The sequence below is a fragment of the Heterocephalus glaber genome, unplaced genomic scaffold (genome assembly GCF_053883595.1).
Source record: "Heterocephalus glaber isolate CG9 unplaced genomic scaffold, H.glaber_assembly_v1.0 deba00001428, whole genome shotgun sequence".
Classification (NCBI taxonomy): domain Eukaryota; kingdom Metazoa; phylum Chordata; class Mammalia; order Rodentia; family Bathyergidae; genus Heterocephalus; species Heterocephalus glaber.
In genome coordinates, this window is record NW_028258293.1 from 31,124,211 (window position 1) to 31,148,227 (window position 24,017).

General features: G+C 48.8%; 1 protein-coding gene across 2 annotated transcripts in view; it reads right to left on the bottom strand.

The window, feature by feature from the left end:
• The window catches only part of LOC147828056 (guanylate cyclase D-like), a 59,229-nt gene extending 35,242 nt beyond the window's left edge, over positions 1-23,987 (bottom strand). Inside the window, exons 1-2 of one of the 2 annotated variants that reach the window (XR_015451495.1) lie at positions 17,687-23,987; positions 3,680-5,094 (exon numbers count right to left, since the gene is read on the bottom strand). Coding sequence is in view for 1 of the 2 variants with exons in the window: in XM_087211985.1 (XP_087068111.1) it covers positions 17,687-17,753 (67 nt within the window). In the remaining variant the exon portion in view is untranslated. Of the gene's footprint in view, positions 1-3,679; positions 5,095-17,686 lie in introns of those variants that run through there. The other variant, XM_087211985.1, reaches the window with a different exon arrangement.
• Positions 23,988-24,017: the final 30 nt, after the last annotated feature.

Genomic DNA, 24,017 nt, shown 5'->3' on the forward strand with positions numbered 1-24,017 from the left:
TGCCCAGTTGGTGGGTTCTCCCGCTAGTGATCTTGGAGTCTTTTAGCTCAGGCCGTAGTGGTGATCTTGCCTGATCTCGATGCATCTGTGCTCTGGGAATGTGTAGAACCACAGTCTCATCCCTGTTCTTCATGTAGCTCCCTGCCCAGGGGTCTCCCCTTGGCCTGTGCTGCCATGGTCCTTTACCCTCTGAGCCTATTAGCTTACTGGCCCTCATTTCAGCCTCTAGGACACTTGGAATGTAGGACAGCCCAGGGAAGCAAATGTTCAGGCCTCCCTTTCTTGGAGACAATACAAATCCAAGCTTATAGGCTGCATTGTCCCGATGCTGCATAGAATTCCATAGCATTAGTGATGAACCAGAATGCCTAACCACTCCTATCCTCAAACATTTTTTTAAACCAACTTTTCAATATAATTAGCAATGTTGCAGTAAGCATCCTTGTGCTTTCTTCTTTGTGCACAAATGCATGTGTTTCTGTGGGGTAGATACCATTAGGTGAATTGCTGGGTCAAATGCAGTGTACAGTATTTTAAATTCTGATAGAGCCTGACAGATGGCCTCCAAAGAGGCCACACCAATTTACATGGCCAGCAACTCATGGATATTGCTATGGCTTGAGTGTGGTTTGTCCCCCAAGGGTTCATGTGTTCCTGGGTCCCCAATGTGGCAATGTTGGGAGGTAGTGTGGACTTGTAAGAAGTGGGCCTCCGGTGAGATCTTGAGGTCACTGAGGGCTACCCTTGGAAGGAACTAGGGTAATTCTCATGGGCTCCTGAGTTAGCTCTCAGAAGAGCTGTTATTAAAAGATTGAGCTCAGCGCTCTGTGCTGTCTGGCTTCCTGTCTGAGGATTCGATTGCTTCCTCCGTTACACACTCCTGCCAGTGTGATGCACTCTACCAGGAGGCCTTCACCAGAGCCAAGCTTGTGCTGGCACCATGTCCTTGAACCTCCAGAACTACAAGCTAAATAAACTTCTTTTATGAAGTATCCAGCCACAGAAGTTTCGCTATAATGATGAAAAACAAACTGATCCAGTTATCTTCAATAGTTTTCCAATGTGTCAGTCTCATAGGTGAAAATGAATTTCCCAAATAATATTCATTGTAGGCTTTTATTTTCCTGATGATCAACAAGGAGGGTATCTTTGCATGTGCAAATCCTTTTTATTTTGTCACTTTCCTATTCAAACACTTTGTCTAGTTTTCTCTTGGTTTGTCTGTCTCTTTTTGTTGGTGTATAGGAGTTCTTCCTTTTTTCTTGACATTAATCTCTTCTTGTGTATGTGGCAAATGTTTCTTTTTATTTGTTATTTGTTTTTGGTTTTTTGTTTGTTCATTTTTTCAAGACAAGTTCTTGCTATGTGGTTCAGTCTGGCCTTGAAGTCACTATGTGGCCCAGGCTGGCCTCCGAACTTGCAGTGATCCTCCTGCCTCAGCTTCCCGAAGTCATTTGTGTTTTAACATTATTCTGTCTCTTACTCAAAGGGGTTCCTAACTGACATGTAGTTAAATGTGCTAAACTTATCCTTTAGGCCCGTTGCCTTTTATTTTGCTGTGTTAAAACTTGCTCAGATCTCCAATCTGACCTCTTAGAAAAAGACATCCTGAACCACCCCCCACATAGTGCGGAAGGCACTTCCACTTTTCCCAGTCAGTAGCCAGCACCTGGGTCCCAGCATCTTCTGCCACCTTCACTCCTCCCTGTCACACGGTAGTGGTACATGGAAACTTGGCCTCCACATCGTGACAGCCAAAGGGAGCCTCTCCTGGGCCATCATGGTCCTCTGAGGAGTTGCCCCACTATCTCCCTGCCAAGCTCCAACAAGGGTACACAGCACCTTGCCTGGCAACTCTGCCTACTTACTTGGCTCATGGCCATAGGCAGTTCTGTGAGGTAGAAGTTGGCACCATCCTCTCACAGTTATGGATCCTGTGCCCTTTTCTGCTCTACGTGGACTCAGGGGTCTGGCAGCTATTCCTTTTGAGCCCACAGAACACTCTAATTATGCTCTAATTATACTCCCCTTTCCTGACCACACTGCTGTCCCCACCCAGAGATGACTTTTCACCATGCCTTTCTCCCAGCCCTTTCAAAGGGTAGCTGCACTTTCTATGAGTTGGGAAGAACATGAATCTTCCACATCAGCCTTGCCTCCTCTTAGGGCCTCGCACCCCGGGCAGCCCAAGCCTGGGCCATTGCAGCAGTCAGGGTCCCGCTTTCTCAGCTTCATTCCCAGGTAGCCTGCAGCCCAGGGCTCAGATAGCTTCTAGTGTCCGCCTGCTCACAAACCCCAGCCCACCATCCCCTCCTCCTGGGACCCTCACTCTACTGGCCAGGGGAACCTCTCCTGCAGGGAGGCCACACTCAGGAATCCCAATGTCATTTTCCACCTATTGCTTCTCTCATTGCAGAACATAGAACTTAATTCTTTCCAGGGTGCTCTTTCTGGCAGGGCACCCCCTGCTCATCCAAATTCTAGGGTGATAGTTAAGATGCACACAGACATTCTGAATAGCGGCCATCTTAAGAAGGAAGGTACTCTCAGGAGTCACTGTCCTGAAGAGCCACCATATGTACAGCGCCCCTCCCTAAATCCATGGATTCTACTTCTGCAGATTCAGCCAAACATGGATCAAAAGTATTGTAAAAATTGTATTGAACATGTATAGACTTTTTTCTTGTCATTATTCCCTAAACAATACAATATAATAACTATTTACATCATATTAGGTATTATGTTATCTAGAGATGACTTAGAGTACATGGGAGGATGTGCATATGTTATGAACAAATAGTTTGGCATTTTATGTAAGAGACTAGAGCATCCACAGATCTGGATGTCTGTGGAGGGTCCTGAAACCAATCCCTTGTGGATACCCAGGGTGGTTGTACTCCATCCTACTATGTACATGATGTCTTTTCAGGGTTTTTCTCTCTAAAATGCACACAGTCAGCCCTTTTTACTTTAATATAAATTAGCTTATCATTGGGTTCCCTTATGACATGGACCATGGCAACCAGACGGTCAGTTTCCAGGGACATATTGACCCTTAACATCAAAATATCACATTAATTGATATCTATAGTGCCAGAGCCAGAAGCAAAGTATGTACTTCCTTTATATTGTCCTCTTCTTTTCAATGAAATGATCTGTTAATCATGTGACTATGTATGGTTGAATTTTCATGCTTTATTGACGTTTAATTTTTCCAGGCCATGAGGATATAAGAACAAAGACAACATCCCTTAAAGATTGAGCTTATAGCCATGGTGGAGATTGGTGGGCAGCAGTCAAACCTGGCACAAGAGCAAATGCTGAGCAGAAATTTGAAGCAAGCACTGCGAAGCCAGCTGGGGTAGGTAACTAACTCCCTGGGGATCTGGGAAAGTCCAGAAGGATCCTTGGGGGTGGCCAGAGAGAATAGACAGGCAAGGGCAGTCCAGACAGATGGAGCAGCCATGCAAAAGCCTAGGAGCTGGAGACAGCATCTGGCTTGTGGGGAAATGACAAACACCTTGTGGGGAATGACAAATACCCTGTGAGGGCCAGAAAGAACATGTGTGGGAATGGTGAGGAAGGAGCCAGGGCATGAAGGGTCTTGTGCGCATGAGTCTAGTAAGGAGTTTGTGGGTTTTCTCCTCAGTGTAATGAAGAACCCATGGACAATTTCCGATCATTTGTTTATTTTAACTTTTTATTGACATATGAGACACATAAGGAAAAATTTCTATAATTATACATCATGAATTTACATGGGAAATACACCCATGTAACCAACATCCAGATAAAAAATACGGACACGTCTGGGCCCAGAAGCCTCCCACAGGTCCCTGCCACATAACTACATTCCCCAGGGTTGAACACTATTCTATCTTCTTGCACCATACCCGTGTTATGCCTGTCCACTGAACTTTATATATGTCAAGATAAACTTGTGAACCCTGCCATATCTTTTTTATTGTTTTGTTGTATGTCCATGAGATTCCTCCATGATACTGTGAGAGCAGTAGTGGCCTTGCCCCACGTGTGACTCTACCATGGCCTGTGAGTCCATTCTGCTGTGCATGGCCCCTGGGGTTGTGCTGAGAGGCAATGCACAGGGCTGTGAACATTCTAGTCCATATTTTGGGTGCATCTGGACACGCATCTCTGTTGGGTCTTTGCTGGTCAGAGTGTGGGCACACATTCAGCTTTAATATGTGATGCCAAATTGCTTCCCACAGTGTGTAAATGAAGAGTTCTAAGCAAGGAAGAGGCAGGTGCAGGCCTGGTTTGGGGACAATTCTTTCTTTCCCTGGGCAGACTGAGTATGAGGGGCATGGAGACACCCCATGGAGCTGTGGACTTGCAGCTAGGGAGACAGGCAGTGAGGCTGAGGGATGGCAAGGATGGAGCAAGAGGGATAAAGGAAGGCAGGACCACAGCCATGATGAGGCGGTGAAGGAGTCCTGGGATGGAGGAGCCCCTGAGGGGACTAAGAAGGGGGAAAACTCAGCGAGGTGAGGGGCAGCAAATCATGGCAGCAAGGGGAGAATCTGAAGGAGGCAGGTCTACAGGGCCAGACGCCAAGAGAACCAGCCAGTCAGGACCAAGCCCAAGTCTGACTCAAGGTGCATGCCTGTAATCTCAGTGACTCTTGAGGCCGAAGCAGGAGGATTGAGAGTTCAAGACCAGCCTGGCAATTCATGAGACTCTGTATCAAAATTTTAAAAACATAAAAAGGGGGCAAGCTTTGGAGCTCACTGGTAAATTGTTTGCCAAGCATGAGAGAGGCTCTGGGTTCAATCTCCAGTCCCCCCTCCCCCCCAAAACAGAGCTCCAAGTATCCACCAAATTTGACAAGGGACTGTGGAAGGCATGCCACTGGGTTGGTATGCATGCCACACTGCAGCAGGATGAGGTAGAGAGAGAGGAAGGATGTGCTTTATGAGCTGAGCTGTGTACAAGCAGATGTTATTGGTGCTTCTGAAGTCACATGGAGGCTGGGGCTCAGCTCCTTCGAGAAGCAGGTCCAGGCTATTCCCTCTGTCTTTCTCCAGCCCCGGGTTTAGTAGAAACTGTTCTGCTGTTCTAACTGTGGCCAGTATGCTGTGGAGGAGAGGATTGGGTGGGAAGTGTAAAGTCAAGGAGATTCAAGGGCTGGGTAACTCTCTTACTGTTTATCTGAACCGAAAGGTTATTAGAGAGGCTGGAAATGGGAATTGCTTCAAGGGATAAGAATGAAAACAAAGATAACCCATGCATTGTTCCTAACACAAACCAACTTTGGTCAGTGTCCAAATCCTCTCCTTCCTGGGAACACCCTGACCTCCACTCTCCTCATATTAAGGAGCCTTTCAGCTTAACATGAAGGATGATGGCTGCAGATGAGACTAGAGCCAGGCCCTGTGGCAAATGCTTCCCATATCATATCTTGGTTAATGTTCATGACAACCTTTTGAAGACAGTACAGTGGAAAATAATACCCATTTTAAAGGTGGAAAAATTGAGACTCAGGAAAGTGAAAAGACTTGGTCAAGATAACCCTAATCAGGAGGCTGCAGACACTGACTCCAAAGCTCATGTACTTCTAACTTCCACCAAGTCAATCTTCCTGAGACCCAGGCCCTTAGAATTCTGGACTTATATGCTGGCCACCCATTCTTTAGGAAAGCCCAAATCCTTCCTACCTCCCAAATGTCAGAGTCGGGCGCATTAGGGAACACCGTGGCTACCAACACTGAGAGTTTTCTATTGGTTGTATGACCCTGGACAAGTCATCCCCTTCTCTGTGCCTCTGTTCTCTCCTCTGTAAAATGGGGATAATAATCTACCCTCCCAGGGGAGTGTTGGGGATTAACTGAGTTGTACAATAAGGACCAAGGACAAGTATTACAGAGTAAGCACCCATCCAGGTGAGCTGTATTCTTTTTTCCACTTCCCATGCTGGTCCCTCTTCTCTTATCAAAGGCCTGGGCTTCTGCAGGGAGAGTAGTGGTCCATTGTGAGATCTCACTAAGGGCTCATGTTTGCTTTGGGTGACCTAGATCTCCCAGCCCCTGACCTTTCACCCAGAGGTGCTCCTCACCCCAAGACACCCACAGACCTGCAAAAATACAGGGCTGAGAGGCTCAGGGCTCAGAGCCACTGAACCTGCCTACCAACAAGCTCCCTGTTGGGGCCCTCGTTTCATGCACAGCTTGTTGGGCCTGTAGCTCTCAATGGGGATCATTAAATTGTATTTGTGTGAGTGCACACATTGTCACATGTATCTGTGTGAGTGCACATATTGTCACTCACACTTATAGCCATGACTTGATCACACATACTCATAACCAATAATGGCTGATCAAAGAAGTAACTTGTTATCAGTCCAGTTGGGGAGCAGGGCAGCAGCTGGCAGACAGGATGCAAAAGTCTGTTATGTGGGAAATGTGACAGTCCTGCACAAAAGGGGCTCTGTTTTCAGCCCCTCTTCCAAGAAGTGAGTAGCACTTCCAGCCAGGAAGAGCTTGGTCCCATCACAGCAGAATGGCAGGTGCTTGCAGAGACCATGACCCTAGCTGGCTGGAGAGAGGGCTGGGCTGCATTCTGCAGCTGTGCTGTGGGCAGAGTGAAACCTTAATGCTTAGCTTCTGCTGCTATGGGGCACAGCTTTGGTTAGTCCAGGATTCTTGCAGACAATTCAAGGTTTTCTCAGCCCTCCTACCTACAGGTACCTAAGTTCTAGACATGGGCAGAGGAAGAGAGTGCCAGGGCACTGTCCTGGGTCACCTTCTCCATGATGGGTCCCCTGCTGCCCCTCATTCCTGCTGGCACATGTTGAAGGCCCACAATTTTTTTTTTTTGGTACCGGGGATTGAACTCAGGATCTTGAGTTTGCAAGGCAGGCACCAGAACCACTGAGCTAAATCCCTGGCCCCTGAAGGTCCACATTTCCATCTGTTCAGACCCACTTAGATCTAGGCATGAGAGGCCTGGGCTTTGAGCTTTAGAAGCCCATACAGATCACAAAAATAAAACTGCAAATGTACAGTCTTACAAGAAATTACTTTGAATGTCTATTGCTTTGTCACCAGTTCAGACCAGGGAGGTTCACTTGAGATTTGGGCAGCCCAAAGAAGAGATGAGGAACTGTGGACTGGATGAGACATCTTAGTCTCAGGTGCTGCCCAGCTGCTTGGAGCAGTCCTCAGGCCCCTTGCTGGCCCATTCTCACAGGAGTCCTTGGCTACTCAGTCTCTCGCCAGTCCTCACGGCAGTCTACAGTTATACCAAAATATACAACACTGGCCATGTGCCAGTAATGACCTTTGTTATGTAAGTTATTTACACAGGCCAGCATCGACCTTGGTTATATCAGTTATTTACACTGAGAAGGATGAGGTTCATCTGTGCTGAAATCTTACTGACTTGACTTAAGGTCAACCGGAAATCAATCCCCCAGATATACACACAGCCATCTTGGCCTTCATTTTTCCCTACGTCTACTAACTGACTGAGCGAATAAACAAGACTAGAGATGGAAGGAAGAGGCAACTGAGAATATGTCACTATGTGAGCATCAAGCATTCCTAGTGTCAGACACGTTGAGTGGGGGCCTAAAGGGAGCGGAGAGGCGGATCCCTCACCCCCTCACTATCCAGGCTCAGCTGCCCCCACTGTGCCTGGACCCCTCAGATCAGCTCTGCCAGCATCATTAGCATCACAGCAAGTTAGAGCAGCTGGAGATAATGAGCTCAGATGGGCCCCAGTGAGGTAATTAAATCAGGGCCAAGGGGAGTGGGTCATAATTGAGTGCATGAAAGTGAGGAAGCAACTTTAAGGTCCTGAAGGAAATCAGAAGCACAGAGGCACTCACATGGGGCCTGGCTAAAGCTCTGGGGATGGCACATTGCTGGGGATAGGAGTCTCCACCTGTGGTGTCCTCCAAGACTTATTAAGCCTCAGAGATAGAGATCCCAGCACTCCTGTGCAGCTGGGTAGACAAAGCCTCCAGGGAGGCAGGGCTCCTGCAAGGCTCACAGCTGAGCTGGAATGGAAGCCAGGGCTTTGCACAATTGCACTCTTCCCATCCACCTCAGGAGCTCTGAAGTTCAAGGGCTGTGACTTGCTCCCATGCAGCTTTTTTCCTTATCAAGATGTTAATGAGACCAACTCACTGAGCCCCACCTTGGCCCCCAACAGGGCCCTTCATTCCCATGACTACAACGTCCATCCCCCAAAACCAAACACAATCTTAAAACTAATTGGTCAAATCAGTAAATTCAGCAAGTAGATGTTCTGCTGGTTGAATGGCTTCTGTCCTTATCTGACACCCCTGCCCCCATTAGACCCATACACGGAGGCAGCAGCTCAAGTCCACCTCAGGATGACCAGTAAGTGACTCATATACAATTCAAGGGTGGCAGCTGGGTCCCACTTGCCCCTGCCCTGGTTCCCCGTACCCAGCACAGAGCTTCACACAGGGGGCCTCTCTAGGGTGTTGGAGGAATGAACGAACGAAATATATTTGCTCTACTTAAAACAATATCCCCCACACCAATAGCAGAGCTTGACATAGCAACAGTGGGAGGAGATGTGCAGGGTGAATGGACAATGTATCAGTTGGATCTGTCTCCCTGGAAGGGCTTTTGCCCTTCCAGATCTGCTATCCTCTCCTGTCTGTTCTGCCTTGTGCCAGAGGGCAACATAAAGAGCAACATCAAAAGGCCCCAGTGCCCTTTGGCTTCTGGTTGGGTCAAGACAAAGGGATGCCCGGAAGGAGATGGAGATGGGAGGATGGGAGGGAGGGAGGGAAGAAAGCCAGGGGACTTATTCCTGGGTGGTCTCTCTCTCTCTCTCTCTCTCTCTCTCTCTCTCTCCCCCCTCCCCCACTGTGGCGTCTCAGCCTGGCCAAAGCTGACAAGGCTGGGTGCCCAAGCCTAGCCTTGACAAAGGGCACAGCTCCTGTTGGGCAGGCTCTCCACCTGGCCATGTCTCCTTTCATCTCTTCAGGCTCCATAGGAAATCACTTTTGCTGTTCCTGATTCTAGGGTACTGGTAGGACTCTGATTTCCCTGCACAGTACCCACTCTTCACTTTTCTTACATAGTGCCTTTATTGGGTCGGGGATTTAGCTCAGTGGTGCTGCTACCTGCCTTGTGAGCACAAAGTTCTGAGTTCGATACCTGGTACCAAAACAAAACAAAACAAAACACCCCAAACAAACAGTGCCTTTATTAAGCTCACCTTGAATTATTCAAATTTAACTGTGGATCTGTTTCCTACTGGAATCCTGTCTGCCACAGATGGGTAGATGGCTGACTGGATGAATGGTTAGAAGGAGATAGAATAATGTAGTAGTTAAGAGCCCAAGTGTTGTAGCTTGGACTAGTTTTGAACTGGACCAGTTTGGTAATATCTTTAAGATTCATTTTCTTAGCTATAAAATGGAAATAGTAACTTACTTGCAGAGCTGTTGTGAGGACCAAATGTGATAATAAATGCAGAGTTGAGCATCTTGCTTGGCACACAGTAAGTGCTCAATAAATGGTTGCCATTGCTTCTATGACTGGGTAACCAGATGGGAAGATGAAGAACTGAATGTTTCCCTCAGCTTGAACTATATGAAGTTCATGAATGAGGGGGCCCATCCAGGTCAGTATGTAAATGATCTCTGTTCTGCTCCCTGGGGTGGGCAGAATCTCTCCTGGCTTCCTGAGCCTGACTGTGGGTGGTTATCTGAGGGAGGCAAACAGAGCTCTAGTGGCTCCTGCCAATGAGCCCATGGTTTGGTCTTCTCATCTTGGGGATGGGAATATGGGGAGTTGGCTGAGCACTTTCTGACACATGAGGTGTGCTTGAAAAATACATCGACTGTTCAAATTTTTAAAAATGATTAGAGTAAAGCACACATCATCATTGATCTCCCTCAGAATACTCCCCCTCACTTCAAACACACTTTTCCCATCATTCTTGACAATGTGTCTTTTACTATAGGAAGTTTAAAAATTTTAAAAAACATCTTCAATGTAGTTTTCGATCCCCTTTTTAAATGACCCTGGCATTTATACCAGACACTGCACTTGTAGCATGCTTCCAACTCTGACCTCCCAGGATGCCCAGGAAATAAAGTTCTAGGGGCCATTTTCTGTTGAGAGGGATTCTAGGCCAGGAGCCCCCGCTGAGGCTGGAAATAGGTCCTGGTCCATCCCCCTTGCTCCTACCTCTCCCTTGGAGGCCTGTCTGCAGCTAGGGCAGGGAGAAGTTACCCTGTCACATGAGGGCCACGGAGCAGCCTGGCCACCCTGTTACACACTGAGTGACCTTGTGCTGTCCCAGCCCCTGTGCAGTCACACAGGTCCACTCCTACCTCACAGTCAATTGAGGTTCACTGAGGTCCCCTCTGAGCCAAAGGCTGCCCCAAATCCTGGAAGCACAGATGAGGCAGAATTCCCAGCATGGCTGGTTCCTAGTGCACACCTCCAGAGGGGGTCACTACAGGAAGATGGTAGAATTCAAGTCCTGAGAAATCCACAGGGGTGGACAGTAAAGTCCAGAGAGGACAGGGACCTGCCCAGGGCCACCCAGCATTTTGGAGCATAGCTTGTTCTTGCCCAGGTTTTCCAATCACCAGGAAAATCTTTCCACCTTCTGAGTCAGCATGAGTTGTAGCTTGAGACTGGGGGAAAAAAGGACCTTGGAAATTGACCTGAGTTCAACGTCCAATCCCACCAGTGACTTGCTGAGAGTCCCTGGCAAGGCACCGATCTCTCTTCACTTCAATTTCCTTGGCTTTTAAATAAAAATAATAATTCCTTTCTTGCATGGAAATGTATAGAGAGCACCTTCCTAGTGCCAGACACACAGTGGGCCTGAATAACATCCTATAGATTGATCCATAATGTCCTGTTTTTGTAGAATGGCTCCATCCAATTAATTTTTTATTGGTATCAGCATAATTATTAACTGTGTGCTTGCATAGGTATTACTTTATCTCTCCGTCTCCTCATCCAAAGCAATGGAAGCCATAAACAAAGCACTCTGTGTAAGGTCTGGAACATTGTAGGTTCTCACTAAAATTTGGTCTCCACTTTGTCTTCCCCCTTTTCTACAGTCACTTCTCCTTTCAGTAGTCACAAGGGCACTTGTTTCTTTTCTGATTACCATAGCCTGGTGAACATAGAATAAAATTATGACTGAGAGAAGATTAAGGAGTTGGCTTCTGAAATCATCTCAGAGAAGTTTAAAATGTTAAAAGAAAAAAAAAAGCAATATGTTTTTAAAAAATCACATTGTTGGGTCACAGCCAAGACTTCTGTAGGTCCTGGGGCAGGAGGGCCTGCAGATGGGCCTCTCCATCCTCCATTCTCCCTTCCCAACACTGTCCCAGACCCTGAACCAGACCCAGCAAGAAAAGTCAGTTCTATGTGTTTTGGATCACAGCTGAGCAAATGGTAGAGAATGCCCTTTTGACAGCCTGATGCTACCTGGAACTGAAGATTCTAATCTAGGAAGGCCCTGGTGTCTCTGAGTCCAGCCTCCCACCTAGATTGGTGTCTGTCACACACTGCAGGCTAATATTTCATTATGCTACTCAGAAAAGCATGTAAGTTAAGATTTATAAATTGTTCATTTCTGGAATTTTCCATTTAATATTTCTGGATCACAGTGGACTAGACTGCAGGTAACTGGAACCATGGAAACACAAAACCATGGCGGGGGGTGGGGGGGCTACTGTAGCTGTTCAGTGTTAAATGAATAGCCAGACTCCATGGGGACATTTTGGTTAACAAGCTACTATTTTGGTAGCCATCCATTCCCCTAAAAGGAACAGGCTGGAGGCGGTGGGCCCAGGCCAAGACAGGCCCAGCTGGGTCCCAGGTCTCCTGACACTGGGAAGATGCCATCCATGAGAGAGGCCACTACTATCTAGAAACTTCCCATACATGCCTGGGTTCCACACCGGAAGCTGGGGGATCCCCAGGCCTGGAAATTCCCACCAGACTTATCCCACTCCACCCCAAATCACTGCAGGGCTGGTCATTCTCAGCGCCATTTTTTGGAAGGAGAAATTGGCTCATGATCAGTAGTAGTTCTGGAATTCACTACAGGAAGTGGGTCTTTGGGCACCGTCCCAAACAGAATATCCATTCCACTCTCATCTTTCCCTTCTCTCCACTTGCTCCAGGAAGCAAGGAGAAAGGTTTCTGATTAAAGAGCCAAGAATTCTGGGGTCTGAATTCTACTCCAGCAAATATCCATGTGGGGTAGGTGGGCCTAAGTTCAGTTCCAACTCTGCTGTTGAGGCACTAATTCTTGGCAAGTCAGGAACCTCAGTGAGCCCTGGCTTACTCTTTTGAGAAGGTATTATAGTATCTGTCTAGCAGGTTCTTATGAGGATGACAGAGAAAGCAGCAGGGCACATAGTCAACTGGCATGCAAAGATTCTAGCTTGATCAGTAGTTGCTATCCAGAGGCCCTGAGTACCCCCTCACCAGCCCAGTGTGATTCAGCAAGAAAGCCCAGCAGGGGATCTCCAGGACCCTGATGATCCTTCCAATTACTTGGTGCCCATATTTAACCAAACATGTGCGAGTGAATGCTCTGTAAACTGTGAAGTACTGGGACCCCACATCCACACTCCCAGTTCAGATCTACCTCCTGAACAAGGATATTCATCCTTGGCTCCAAGACCTGTCACGGGAACGTCTAGTGTCCATGGGAGGCTCATCACTCCCAAACTGAGCTGCATCTTTCCTGTTAAACTCATCCTAGGGATTGTTCCATCCAGGGGTTGGCTCTGTCCATCTGCCCAGGCAGAAGCTTGGGAGTCTCCCCAGATCCTGTCCACACTCATGATCTCCACTGTTCAGAAGTTCTGTTTCCTCCACATTCCTCAGATGTCCCTTCTTTCTGCCCCTACCCACCGCGTACCCTCAGGATTTTTCTGCTAAACCAGAACAACCACTTTCTCGTTGGCTTCTGGGGTCCAGGGAAGCATTCCATTTCATCCTCACACTACAGAGCTGCCTTCCTAAGACAGGAGTCTCTTGTTTATCCCTCAGTGAAATGTCATCCATCAATGACATCACTCTACAATGGCTGTTGCAGGTTTGATTCCTGCAAAGGAGACTGAGATGAAGATTTGCTGATAGGAGTGGCCTCTCTCAGGGATGGCATCTTCCCAGTGTCAGGAGACCTGGGACCCAGATGGGCCTGTCTTGGCCTGGGCCCACCACCTCCAGCCTGTTCCTTTTAGGGGAATGGATGGCTATCAAAATGGTAGCTTGTTAACCAAAATGTTCCCATGGAGTCTGGCTACTCATTTAACATTCTAGTTAAAGAATACTCTCAAGATTAACCCCTGGTTTGGGGAGGGATCGGTAATTGAAGCAGAACTGGGCTGAGGGACAAGTTTGGCTATGTGGCAGTCTCCACAAAAGCCTCTGGCAACTGTCACAGAGCTCTGGAGCTGGGACAACCTTTCCTAGTTGTTTCAAGTTGGGGAAAGGGGGCTGGGCCCCACATGAAAAAGACACTGGACACAGACTGGCCTTGGGAAGAGACATGACATTCAGCGAGGAGGAGGCAATGGCCATGAGGGTCTCAGCAGCAAGCTGTCTGCCATCAGTACCCCTAGCAGCTAAGCAAGGAGTGCCCCAATCTAGGGGGTGTGGGTATCTGGGTGGCACCCATAGTGCCCACTACAAAGGCCCTGGGGTCATATAGATCTTTAGGAATATTTGTGGCATAACATAAAGACTAACTCCTCATTGCCAAATTGTGGACATCTGATTTAGCACAAAAGGCTCTTTGGGCACCGTCCCAAACACAATATCCATTCCACTCTCATCTTTCTCTTCTCTCCACTTGCTCCAACTTTCTAACCATATTGTGCTTCTTGCAGTTTCCCAAGCTCGACATGCTATTTCACACCTCTCTGCTTCTGTATATGTTATTTCATCTGCCTGGAACGCCTTCAAATGGAACAGAGAAATCCTGTTCTTTTCTTCCAGCCAATTTCTACTCCTTCATCAAGACTCCAGCTAAATTCTACCTTCCCTGGGAAGCCTTCTATTAATTTGTCCAAAGTCAGTGCTCCTATGCACCCAGACACACCCACTGGGTGGTGATCTGGCAGGCACTCAGCTTCACTCTGGCGCAGAGCACAGATCCTGGCTAGTGGGTTACTCAGGACATGTTTGCACTGGAGTGGGAAGTCTTGGGCAATGGCAGCTGGGGAGGAGACAGGGTGAGTTCGAAGAGAGTCCCTAGCATGTCAGGGGAGGCTGAGCAGTGTCTCATGCTCTTCAACATCAGTATTATCACCATCCTCCTCCCTCTCAGGGCCATCATCACTGTCTTCATTGTATCATCAAGGCCACACTTTCTCAGTGCTGACCACATGCCAGGCTCTGGGCCATTGTTTTACAGACACACTTGCTTTGAATCTCTACTTTATCCTCACTATTAATAACTCCCCCAGTAGGTCCCATTATCATCACTATTTTATGACAAGAAAACTGAAGGCGGGAGAGTTTAAGAGCTCTGCCCAAACTGCAGCTGGGTGGTGATGGGTCTGGCCTGAGGATGCTCTCCATTTACCACACCAGTGGGCAGCTGGCCACACTGACCTCATCACTTCCCCACCCCTCCCACACCATCATATCTTTGGGAACTCTTCTCCTTAATGACCAGCCATCCCACTGAGAAAATGTCTTGTGGGCACAGCTGGGGGAGCCACAAGCCTTGGGAGGGGTGAGGCCAGATGTTCAGAACCACATTTGCCCTTCTAGGTCTGACCAACATGGGGCTTGGTTCATCTATGGTTACTGCAGTCACTGTGTGTTGCTTGGACATTACATGTCCCCTACTCATGTCTGCAAATAGGACATGTGAATTCCCAAGGGGGAAAAGCCCTTTCTAAGGTCACACTGCCTGTCAGTGTGACAGGATGCAGCCTGGATTCTTGGCTCCCAGTCCAGGACAGGCCCCTGCTTGATGCCAGGCTAACTGCAGCAAAGGCTACCTCAAAAGAGCAATTGGAGGGAAGAGCCTTCCTCACACATGAGGCTCCTCCTACCAAGGCTGTTGGCAATGCCCCTAATCCCTCTAGAGGCAAATGAACCTCAGGGAATGAGGTTCCTGACCCTGAGCTCAGGCCCACAGGCCCTTAACTGGCAACCTCCCATCCCAGCTCCCTTGCCTTAGGAAATGCACAAGCAGTGAGGCCTGATTCTGAGGAGGCTCTTGGAGGCAACAGACCCCACACCCGGCCACAACAGGGACAGATGAACAAATGAGAGATAGCATAGCCTTTTAGCCAGGTGTGTTTTAATGGGGTGCTGGATGTATTAGCCACGTGAACTTTGGAAAGACATCTGATTGCTTTGTGCCTCAGTTTTCTTATCTACCAAATGAGGATAGGAGTTATTATCTGGGAAGGTTATCATGGGGATTCAATGTGATAGACATTGAGGGTATTTAATGGGGCAACAGGGCCTGGTGCCAAGGATGGGCTGGCAATGCCAGCTGGGATTATTATTGAGTCTGGACAGATCCAGTGGTTTTGCCCATGGTTCTCCAGTCTTCACTGGACAACACTGCATCCTCCATGTCCGTAGAGTCCAGAGTGGCATGGTCAGACTGCCCAGTGCCTGGGGCATGGAGTTCTGTAAGCTTTGCAGGCACAATTGGCCCCAGTGACTGGGTAGTGCAAGAAGAGAGGTATGAAGTGAGGGGGCCCTTCATGCTAGTATTCTGCAAGGTAGAAGGAGGCTGTGGGGTAATTCCCTGGAAGCATTCTGGGAGGATACTGAGCAGCAATGTGCTCACTGAGCATCTGGATCCATTGAGTCTGTGAGCCTGGGGGCAATGTCTAAGCTGGAAAGATACTCAGAGGACCTCAAGTGCAGCCCCTTCAACATAAAGACTTGAAGACTGAGGCTCAAAAAAGGATGGATTTGCCCCAGGGTGAGCCAGTGCCAAACTCAGATTGAGGAGCAGGTAGCTGTCTCTGAAGAGAGTTAGTACTGCTATAACCATTTTACAAAAGAGAAGATTGAGGCCCAAGGAGAGACAGAAACTTGGCAAGGTCACCTAGGGGGGTCTGTGGCAGACCAAAATCTTTCTCTCTCTCTGGCTTCAGAGTCCCTCACAGCTACCTGGGCTGAGGTGTTTCTGGCTGCCTGATCCCCACCCTTAGATAGGTTCAATGAATCCTTCCTGGGGCCATTGGGCAGCATCCCCCATCTGGAAAAGCCACCATGTATCACTGTCCTGCCTCTGCTTCATCTGCCAAAACACCAGCACTGGGAGCGGCAGCCACAAGGCCCTGATGACCCTCCCATTGCTAGTCTGAGGAAGAAACTGGGCTCAGAGAAGGTGTGGCTGCTCCAAGATCGTACAGCCAGACTGGCTGGGCTGGGCCTAGACTTTAGGCTTGTACTTTCTCTGGAGAGGGACAAAGACCAGGGCGGGGGGTGGGGGGCACCAGTTCCGAGGGGACTGTACTCATCTGGAAAAGTCAGGAAAGGAGGGAAAAAACATCTGCAACCGATAAATAGCTGGCAGCTTCTGAGCAGCCCCAGCTCTCATAGGACAGGAAGCCTCTAAAGCCAGTGAGGAGGAATAGCCACGATCTGCCCATACCTGGGGTGTGCTCACCTCAGACCCATTCCAGTGTCCACTTTCCAGGTCACCCCACTCATTGATATGCTCTGCCTCTCACTAAGACCATTTTACTCCTTGGTACATGCTGCTACGTCTGCTCCACATGCTGTCCCCTCCCTGTCCTTCTAACTCTTACCTACTTCTTAGGGGAGGCTTTATGGAGAGGCTTCCAAGCCTCCACCAGCCCTCTTTCTGCCTGCAGCAGATCAGCTGCCACCTGCTCTGGCTTCCCCAGCCTGCCTCCTTCCTCCTGGCACACTGCAGGTCACACCAGCAGCCGCTGACTGTGTCTGTCTGCCTCCTGCATCAGACGGAAGCCTCTAGAAAGCAGGGTTGGGCTCTGACTTATGACACCATCCCCCAAAGCAGCAAAGGGCTGACCACAAAGGAGTCACAGCTTCCTCCCTCCTCCCTGCCTCCCACCCTTCCTCCCTTCCTCCCTTCCTTCCTCAGATCCTCACTGGACACTGTTCCAGATGCAGGAGATAGAGTCTGAACTATACTAAATTCCTAATACATGGTTATCATTCTACTGGAGGGGCAAAAAATGAAAATATAACAATCCACATAAGTTTGGGTGGTGATAAGTGCCAGAAAGAAGGTGAAAAAGTACTTATTGAAGTGGGAGCTGCAAACAGGGAGGCTAGTTTCAGACAGGTACAGGGAGCTGGGTTAGTCTGCAATCTTCCCTCTGAAGAGCTGTCAGGAGCTGGGGGAGGAAGGTTTTGTGGGAAGGAAGCCTTGGGCCCCTGGAAGTGCCAGACGTCTCTCCCACCCACAGATATGCTTCCTGGCTCTCCAGGAATTTGATTCAGCAACAGTGCTGAGCAGTTAGTTGTGAAACAGCCACAATAGCTGCCATTTATTGAGGGCCTGGAGAGCTCCAGGGGCAGAGATGGCCTCCCATCCCACTGAGCCTTCAACTGCCCTGCCTGGCAAGATCCCCATTGAAGGAGGGCCCAGGATCACACAGCTGGTCCCTGGCCCAGCTGGGATTGGAACCCAAGTTTGTTGATTCCTGGATCCCATGCTTTCCCCACCTCACCTTCTAAAATCCTGAAGCTTTGGAGCAAGCCAACAGTCCCATAGCAGAAAGTAAGAATCAGAGCCATATCTGCATCGCAAGGTCCTAATCCCAGCTTAGATTTGCTGAGTGGGAGTCCATCAGCTCCTCAGTGTCTCAGTTTCTCTCAGTGTCAGGAGGATCTCATTAGCCCAGCCTAGCGGGGACTAATGAGTCACGTGAGTATCAGATAAAAGAAACACAGAGAAAAAGTACTGTGGAAAACACCGAACATAGCAGCCTTTCACCCCAGACCACTCCAACCCAGCCACTGCTCTCCTGACCCTCCACATTCCCTTGTGTTTATGCCCATGCCAAGCTGGCCAATCACTCACGGCAAACTTGCTGCTGAGCTTGGACAGGGGCAAAAACATCTGTGCACCCTACTCCCAGTACAGTGTACAGCCTGGCAGAAGTCCAGCTCCAAGGTCAGGGGCAAACTGGAGGCAGGGCTGCGAATCTGGCGAGAGATGAATGCGGGATCAAGGTTTGGATTCCAGCTGACACAGGATGACTTAGGAACTTTCTTACTCCCTCCTGGAGACAGTCAGATCTGTCTGAACACCAGCCTTCTTCCGAAGGTGTTTAGTAACTACATCAGTGTTGTATGAGTGTATCTCTTTGTTCAGACTACCATAACAAAGGTCCACACCCTGGGTGGTTTAAACAGCAGAATGACGTTACCTCACATTTCTGAAGGCTAGAAGTCCAAGGTCAAGGTATTGCCAGGTGAGTTTCTTGAGGCTTTTCTTCCTGCCTTGTAGATGGCCATCGATCATCATGTTTACATGGCACTGTCCATGTGTATCTGCACCCAGATTTCTTCTTATAAGGACACAGTTGCATTGGACAAGGGCTTATTCTAGTGACCTGATTTTACCTTATGTATCTCTCTAAAGACCCAAATACAGTCATATTCTGAGATCCTGCAGGTTAGGATTTCAACAGACAAATGGGGGGGGGGTCAGAAATCAGCCTATAACAGTGAATAAGTAGCAGACCCAAACTTGAACTAGGGAAATCTGCCCTCTTCCTGCCATTTCACATTACCTTTCTCTCTCTCCTGAACCCAAACATTTCTCATTGGCCTGGTGCAGAGGAGCTAAGATGGTCCGAAATGTCTGCTCCATTGTAAGTATGAAGAAACTGAGGCTCAGGGAAGGGAGTGGCCCACATGGAGATGCTGAGTCAGTAGCTGTGATAGGGTGTGAACTTGAGTGTCTCTGACCTTCTCCCTCTGACACCCTGCTTCTCCTTCTGGAACAATAGTTGTTTACTTGACCCACCTACAGCAGCACAGCAGTATGGATGTTGGCCATCTGGGCTGAGGCAGAGGACTGCCAGACCTTAGCCACTGACTTGCTAGAAGGTAGAATGGGGGTAGTGAAGGAAAGTGGTTGTGTCCCTACCAGTATAGAAGTGAACCAGTAATTTTACTTGTGAGGCAGTCCTGATGTGTAATGGCTGACCATCAGCCTTTTCTGTAGCGTCAGTGACTTCTTTAGGAGTTAGGACCATTGTTGAAAGCCAGAATTAGCAGGTGGAAATGCAAAAACTGTCAGGAACTTCTCACCAGGAAGGAATTTGACAGGAAGGAATTTCCTTCCATTGAAAAGAGAGCCTCTGTCTAAGAAATTACAATCCAGATCAGAGGGTCTGGGGTTGGAATGGGCCTACGAATCACACCGCCCTTACTCTACGTTCAGGGAGACTCATGCCAGCATCCGAAGATTTGTCTGGATCTGTGCAGTGTACTGGTCCTGAAGCAGGGCTGGAGGCCTGGACTCCAGTCTTCCTGGCCACATTTGCCCAGGAGTCCTGACCTCCATAAAATGACCCTCCTGTGCCTGCTATTGCCTTACCCCACAAGTGTACATGAGTTAAACAGCCTCTGCATCTGCTGATGAACCCTGGAGATAAGGAGGCCTCATACTTGCACCAGAGTTCATCAAATTCTCTTGACCTGACTGGCCCGGGGCTGGGCTCAGTCCCTGCATCTACTCATCCCCAAGGGCCCGGTCAGCTTACCATGCTATCGACCACATGAACACAGATGGGCCCCTACCCATGAATGAGAGGGCAGGGGCCACACACCATAACTGGAACTCCCTCTATCCTGGGCCCCAAGTCAGTGAGGCCCGTTAGCTTAGTTCTCAAGCCAGAGTATTGGATTCAAGTTTCAGTTCTGCCACTTCCTAGCTCTGAGAATTGAATCATTTATGTCTCTATGCCTCATTTCCCCTCTCTATAAAACCGGGGTGATAGCAGTAATGCTTTCCACATAGCATTGTGAGGACTGAGTTAAGATCACAACTGTGTCTTGCCTATTATGGGTTACAGCTAAGTTGTCAATTACATTTTATTTACTGGGCACACTGTGAGTTGCCAACAACACAGAAACTAACTTTGCCTGCTCACTAGCTCTGCCTCTCTCACTGTGTAGCCTTGGACAGCCACTTTCCCTCTCTGAGCTCCAGTCTGTAAATGGGGGCAGAAGTGGCCCCAAGGTCACAGTTCCATCAGGTGTGACCATAGCATGAACCTTGGGAAATGCTTCAAGTATGCTCTATTTCTGTGATGTGCATGGGAAATGAAGGTGAGAGCAGGCAGGTAGATGAGTATCTTTTTCTCTTTTTTTGAGAGGCAGGGGGCCAGTCTGGGAGCTGAGAGAGGAGAACTTGGAGCTGGCTGAATGGGAGGAGAAGACTCCCCCTCAACCGTGGGCAGTTCACTGACCTCGCAGCTCACGGTGGACTGAAGATGCCCTCTTTTGCAAAATTATTCCTGGGATGTCTGTTCTGACAGCACAAAGCCACAGCAGATGAACTTTCCTCACCTGCCTGGCAGGGTTCCTGGGTTCTTGTGCACAATGGCCAAGGCACACCCTTTTGCAACTGTGTGCTGGTCCTGCCCTGCTCTTTCACCCTGTCCTCTCTGCTCCTCCAGGCTCCTCCTCCTTTGGCTCTCAGTCTCTACTCCCCCCAACCCCACCTTAGACCAACTGCTTCCTCAGGCCCTGGCTTTCAGGACAGACCTTGACCTCCCAGCTCCTGAGTCTTTACCTGGAGACTCCTGGGATATCAACCACTGGGGCTAACAGGAGGGGCCCTGGAGCAGTGCAGATAGCAGGAGCAGGCTGAGAGCACGGAGAGTGCTGCTGTGTGTGTGGGAGGGGGCTGTTACTCAGTGGGCGGGGAATATTAGCTGTGTCTGGAAGTGGCAGATATGTGAAAGGAAGTGCTGCTGTGCAGGATGGGACCTCACCTGGTAGTCCTCAGGAAGATGGAAGTGCTGAGGCTGGCAAAGCCTTGATGGCAGAGTTCTCCCTGACACCAGGGCTACAGAGGGTTTTGCACGGCTCAACATGGGGTGTGGCAGAGAAGACCTCTCAGCAGATGCAGGGGACATGCAAGTATGAATGTGGAGAGCCTCTCAGGTCCAACAGGCCAAGATGAAAACCTGCATTTTGTCCCTTATTTGCCATACACTTGTGATCAAAGTACTTCCCCAGTCTAAGCCTCAGTTTTTCCATCCATGAGATCAGGCTACTAATTGTACCACCTTTATCATGAGCACTCACAGAGGCAACATTTGCACCGTGCTCACAGCAGAAGCTCAGTAAATCTTATTCCCTCCCCTTGTCCTCTCCTCCTGTCTCAGCTTGGAGGACAGCAGTGTGAAGTGAGTCACGTTTGTTGTTCTACAAGGTGTACTGAATGCCTGCCTCCATAGTTTTTACTGTAAAGGGTTATTATTACTGGCAGTAGTAAACACTTACTGAGCAACCACTACGTGTCTGAAATTGTACTGGTCTGGGCAGTTAAGAGTTAAGCACATTCCCCACTTCTTCCTCACTATACTTTTTTGGTCCATATCTTTTCCTATCAATTTCCCTGCTCTGTGCGCTTTCCAGGACATGAGGCAGATGAAAGACTCGGCCAAGGGCTGGGGAATGGTACAGCAAGAAGAATGAAGGCCTCAGAATCAGAGGCTGGTGTTCAAGTCCCAGCTCTCCATTGGTGAGTGACTTTGGGATTTAAGAAGGGACCTGACTAGGGGATTCCAGCTGCACTGTTGCCTCAACATGCTCTGTGCAATCTGGACGAGCCCCTATACTCTCTGAACGTCAGTTTCTCCATCTGGAAAATCCATGATTGCAAGGCAGTTTGGCCTGTCTTGAGTGTAGAGAATTCCTCCTGAAGGTCCTTGTTCTCATTCCCTGGCCCTTACCCTGAACACTAATGCATGCCAGACAGGGCAGATACTCGGCCCTCTGGCGTCTCAGGAAAATAGACCCCCAAGCACAAGGCCTCACAGAGCTCTAGGACAGTTGTTGGGTTACAAAGAGACACAGATCAGACATTAGCGGACCACCACCCCAGCACAGAGGGGTCAGGTGTCCACATTTACTATCAGACTCCATAGTCTGCTTACAACAACCCCCAGGCTGGGCAGGGCGGGACCTCTTATCAGCATTTCATAAAAAATAAAACTGAAAGTAGGAGAGATCACAGCTGGGCAGTTGGAACTGAAATATTCTCTAGTCCCATGTATTTATTCTGTGAATCCAGTCACTACATTTCCATGATTCTGACAACTTGTGACTCTGATGGTAGCAGACTATGTTCCAAACAAAGTCTATTCCAAACACCGTTTTCCTGACACAGTGACACAGTTTAACATTCCTGACACAGTTTAACATTCTTTAAGTCTAAAAGTCTATTCCTGGCCTGGGGATTTAGTTCAGTGGTTCCACCGCTTGCCTTGTAAGCGCAAGGTCCTGAGTTCGATCCCCAGTACAAAAAAAGTGCCTAAAAGTCTATTCCTCAAAAAATGTGTGCTAGGCCCTAAGCTCTACACTGGGGACAGAGCAACATGCACAGTGGAATCCACAGTCTCACAGGGCCTACAGTCTGGGGGCAGAGGAGACAAGCCTGAGCCAGAATGACAAAGCATGGTGAGGACCAGGGCTGAAGCTGCAAAGGACACTGTAGGAGCCAGGCAGAACTTGCCCTCAGGGGCCAGAGAAGGCTCCCTCAAGCACTGTTGGCCAGCCTGCTATTGGAGGAAGAGTGGATTTGGGGCAGTGTGCCGGTTAAGAGTGGAGAGTGGAGACAAGGGATGGAAGGGGAGGACACCTTGGCCAAGGACCTGAAGGTGGTTGTGTGTGAGGCAGAGATATAGGGGAGAGGCAAGCCAGGAGAGGTGGTCTGGGCATACAGTACACGGACTGGGCTCTGTATGCCATGGCAGAGAATTACAACTTTAGCCAAAAAGTGACAAGAGTCAAGGGGACAATTTAGAGCAGTTAGTGACAAGATCAGAATTGCACAGTGGCATATGCCTGTGATCCCAGCTACTTGGGAGGTTGAGGCAGGAGGATCACAAGTTTGAGGCTAGCCTGGGCAACTTAGTAAGATTCTATCTCAAGATGAAAAATAAAAAGGGCTAAGGATGTAGTTCAGTTTCAAAGCGTCCCTGGCTTCAATCCCAGTTCTGAGTATGTGGGGGGAGGGCATTGGGATTGCATTTTAGAAGAAACCCTCCAAAGAATTTGGTCTGGAGGTGACCTCAAGGAGGCTGTTTTAAGGTCCAGGTGAGAGATGCCAGTTGCCTGCAGTAGGATTGGGTGAAGTGGACAGAAAGGAGTTAATTTAGGAAGGTTGGGATGGACAGGTTGTGGGGATGAGGAAGAGGAAGGACTACTGTGTGAGCCCCAGATCCCACAGCTGGGTGGGTGACAGCCATCTTTCACTACAATGAGGTGAGAGGGGCAGTTTGGTTGGAACTGGAGTGTGAGGGCTGTGGAAAAGAGGAGTAGGCAGGTGGCAGAGAGGTCTAACAAAGGCAGACCTGGGGACCACAGCTGGAGATGCAGATCCATAGGTCTTCAGCATGAGGAACAGCGGAAGGTATGGCATGGGGTCAGGGTGGTCCCCAAAAGCAATTACAGAATGAGAAGAGCAGGGCATGCAGAGCAGTCTTGGGAAGAGTCACATGTGGTCTAGGGACCAAGGAGACCAAGAAGGAGCAGCCTGCCATTGGGGAAGGACAAGAAGGAGGGAAACCAAGTTGCTCAGTGGTTGAGGGTCAGGAGCCAGCAGCAGCAGCAGCAGCTTGGCAGTGGCAGAGGCTAGTTTGTGGCTTTGTGGAGAAGGGGATGAATGGAAGGTGAGAAAGTGGAAAGTATGATTCTAGACTTTTGTTGCTCCAATTGTAACCAGTTAGTGGGATATAAGATTAATTTACAGGGTTATGACCACCATTGTTACTTCCAATGGAGTAGAACAGGATAGAAAAGAAAACATCAGAA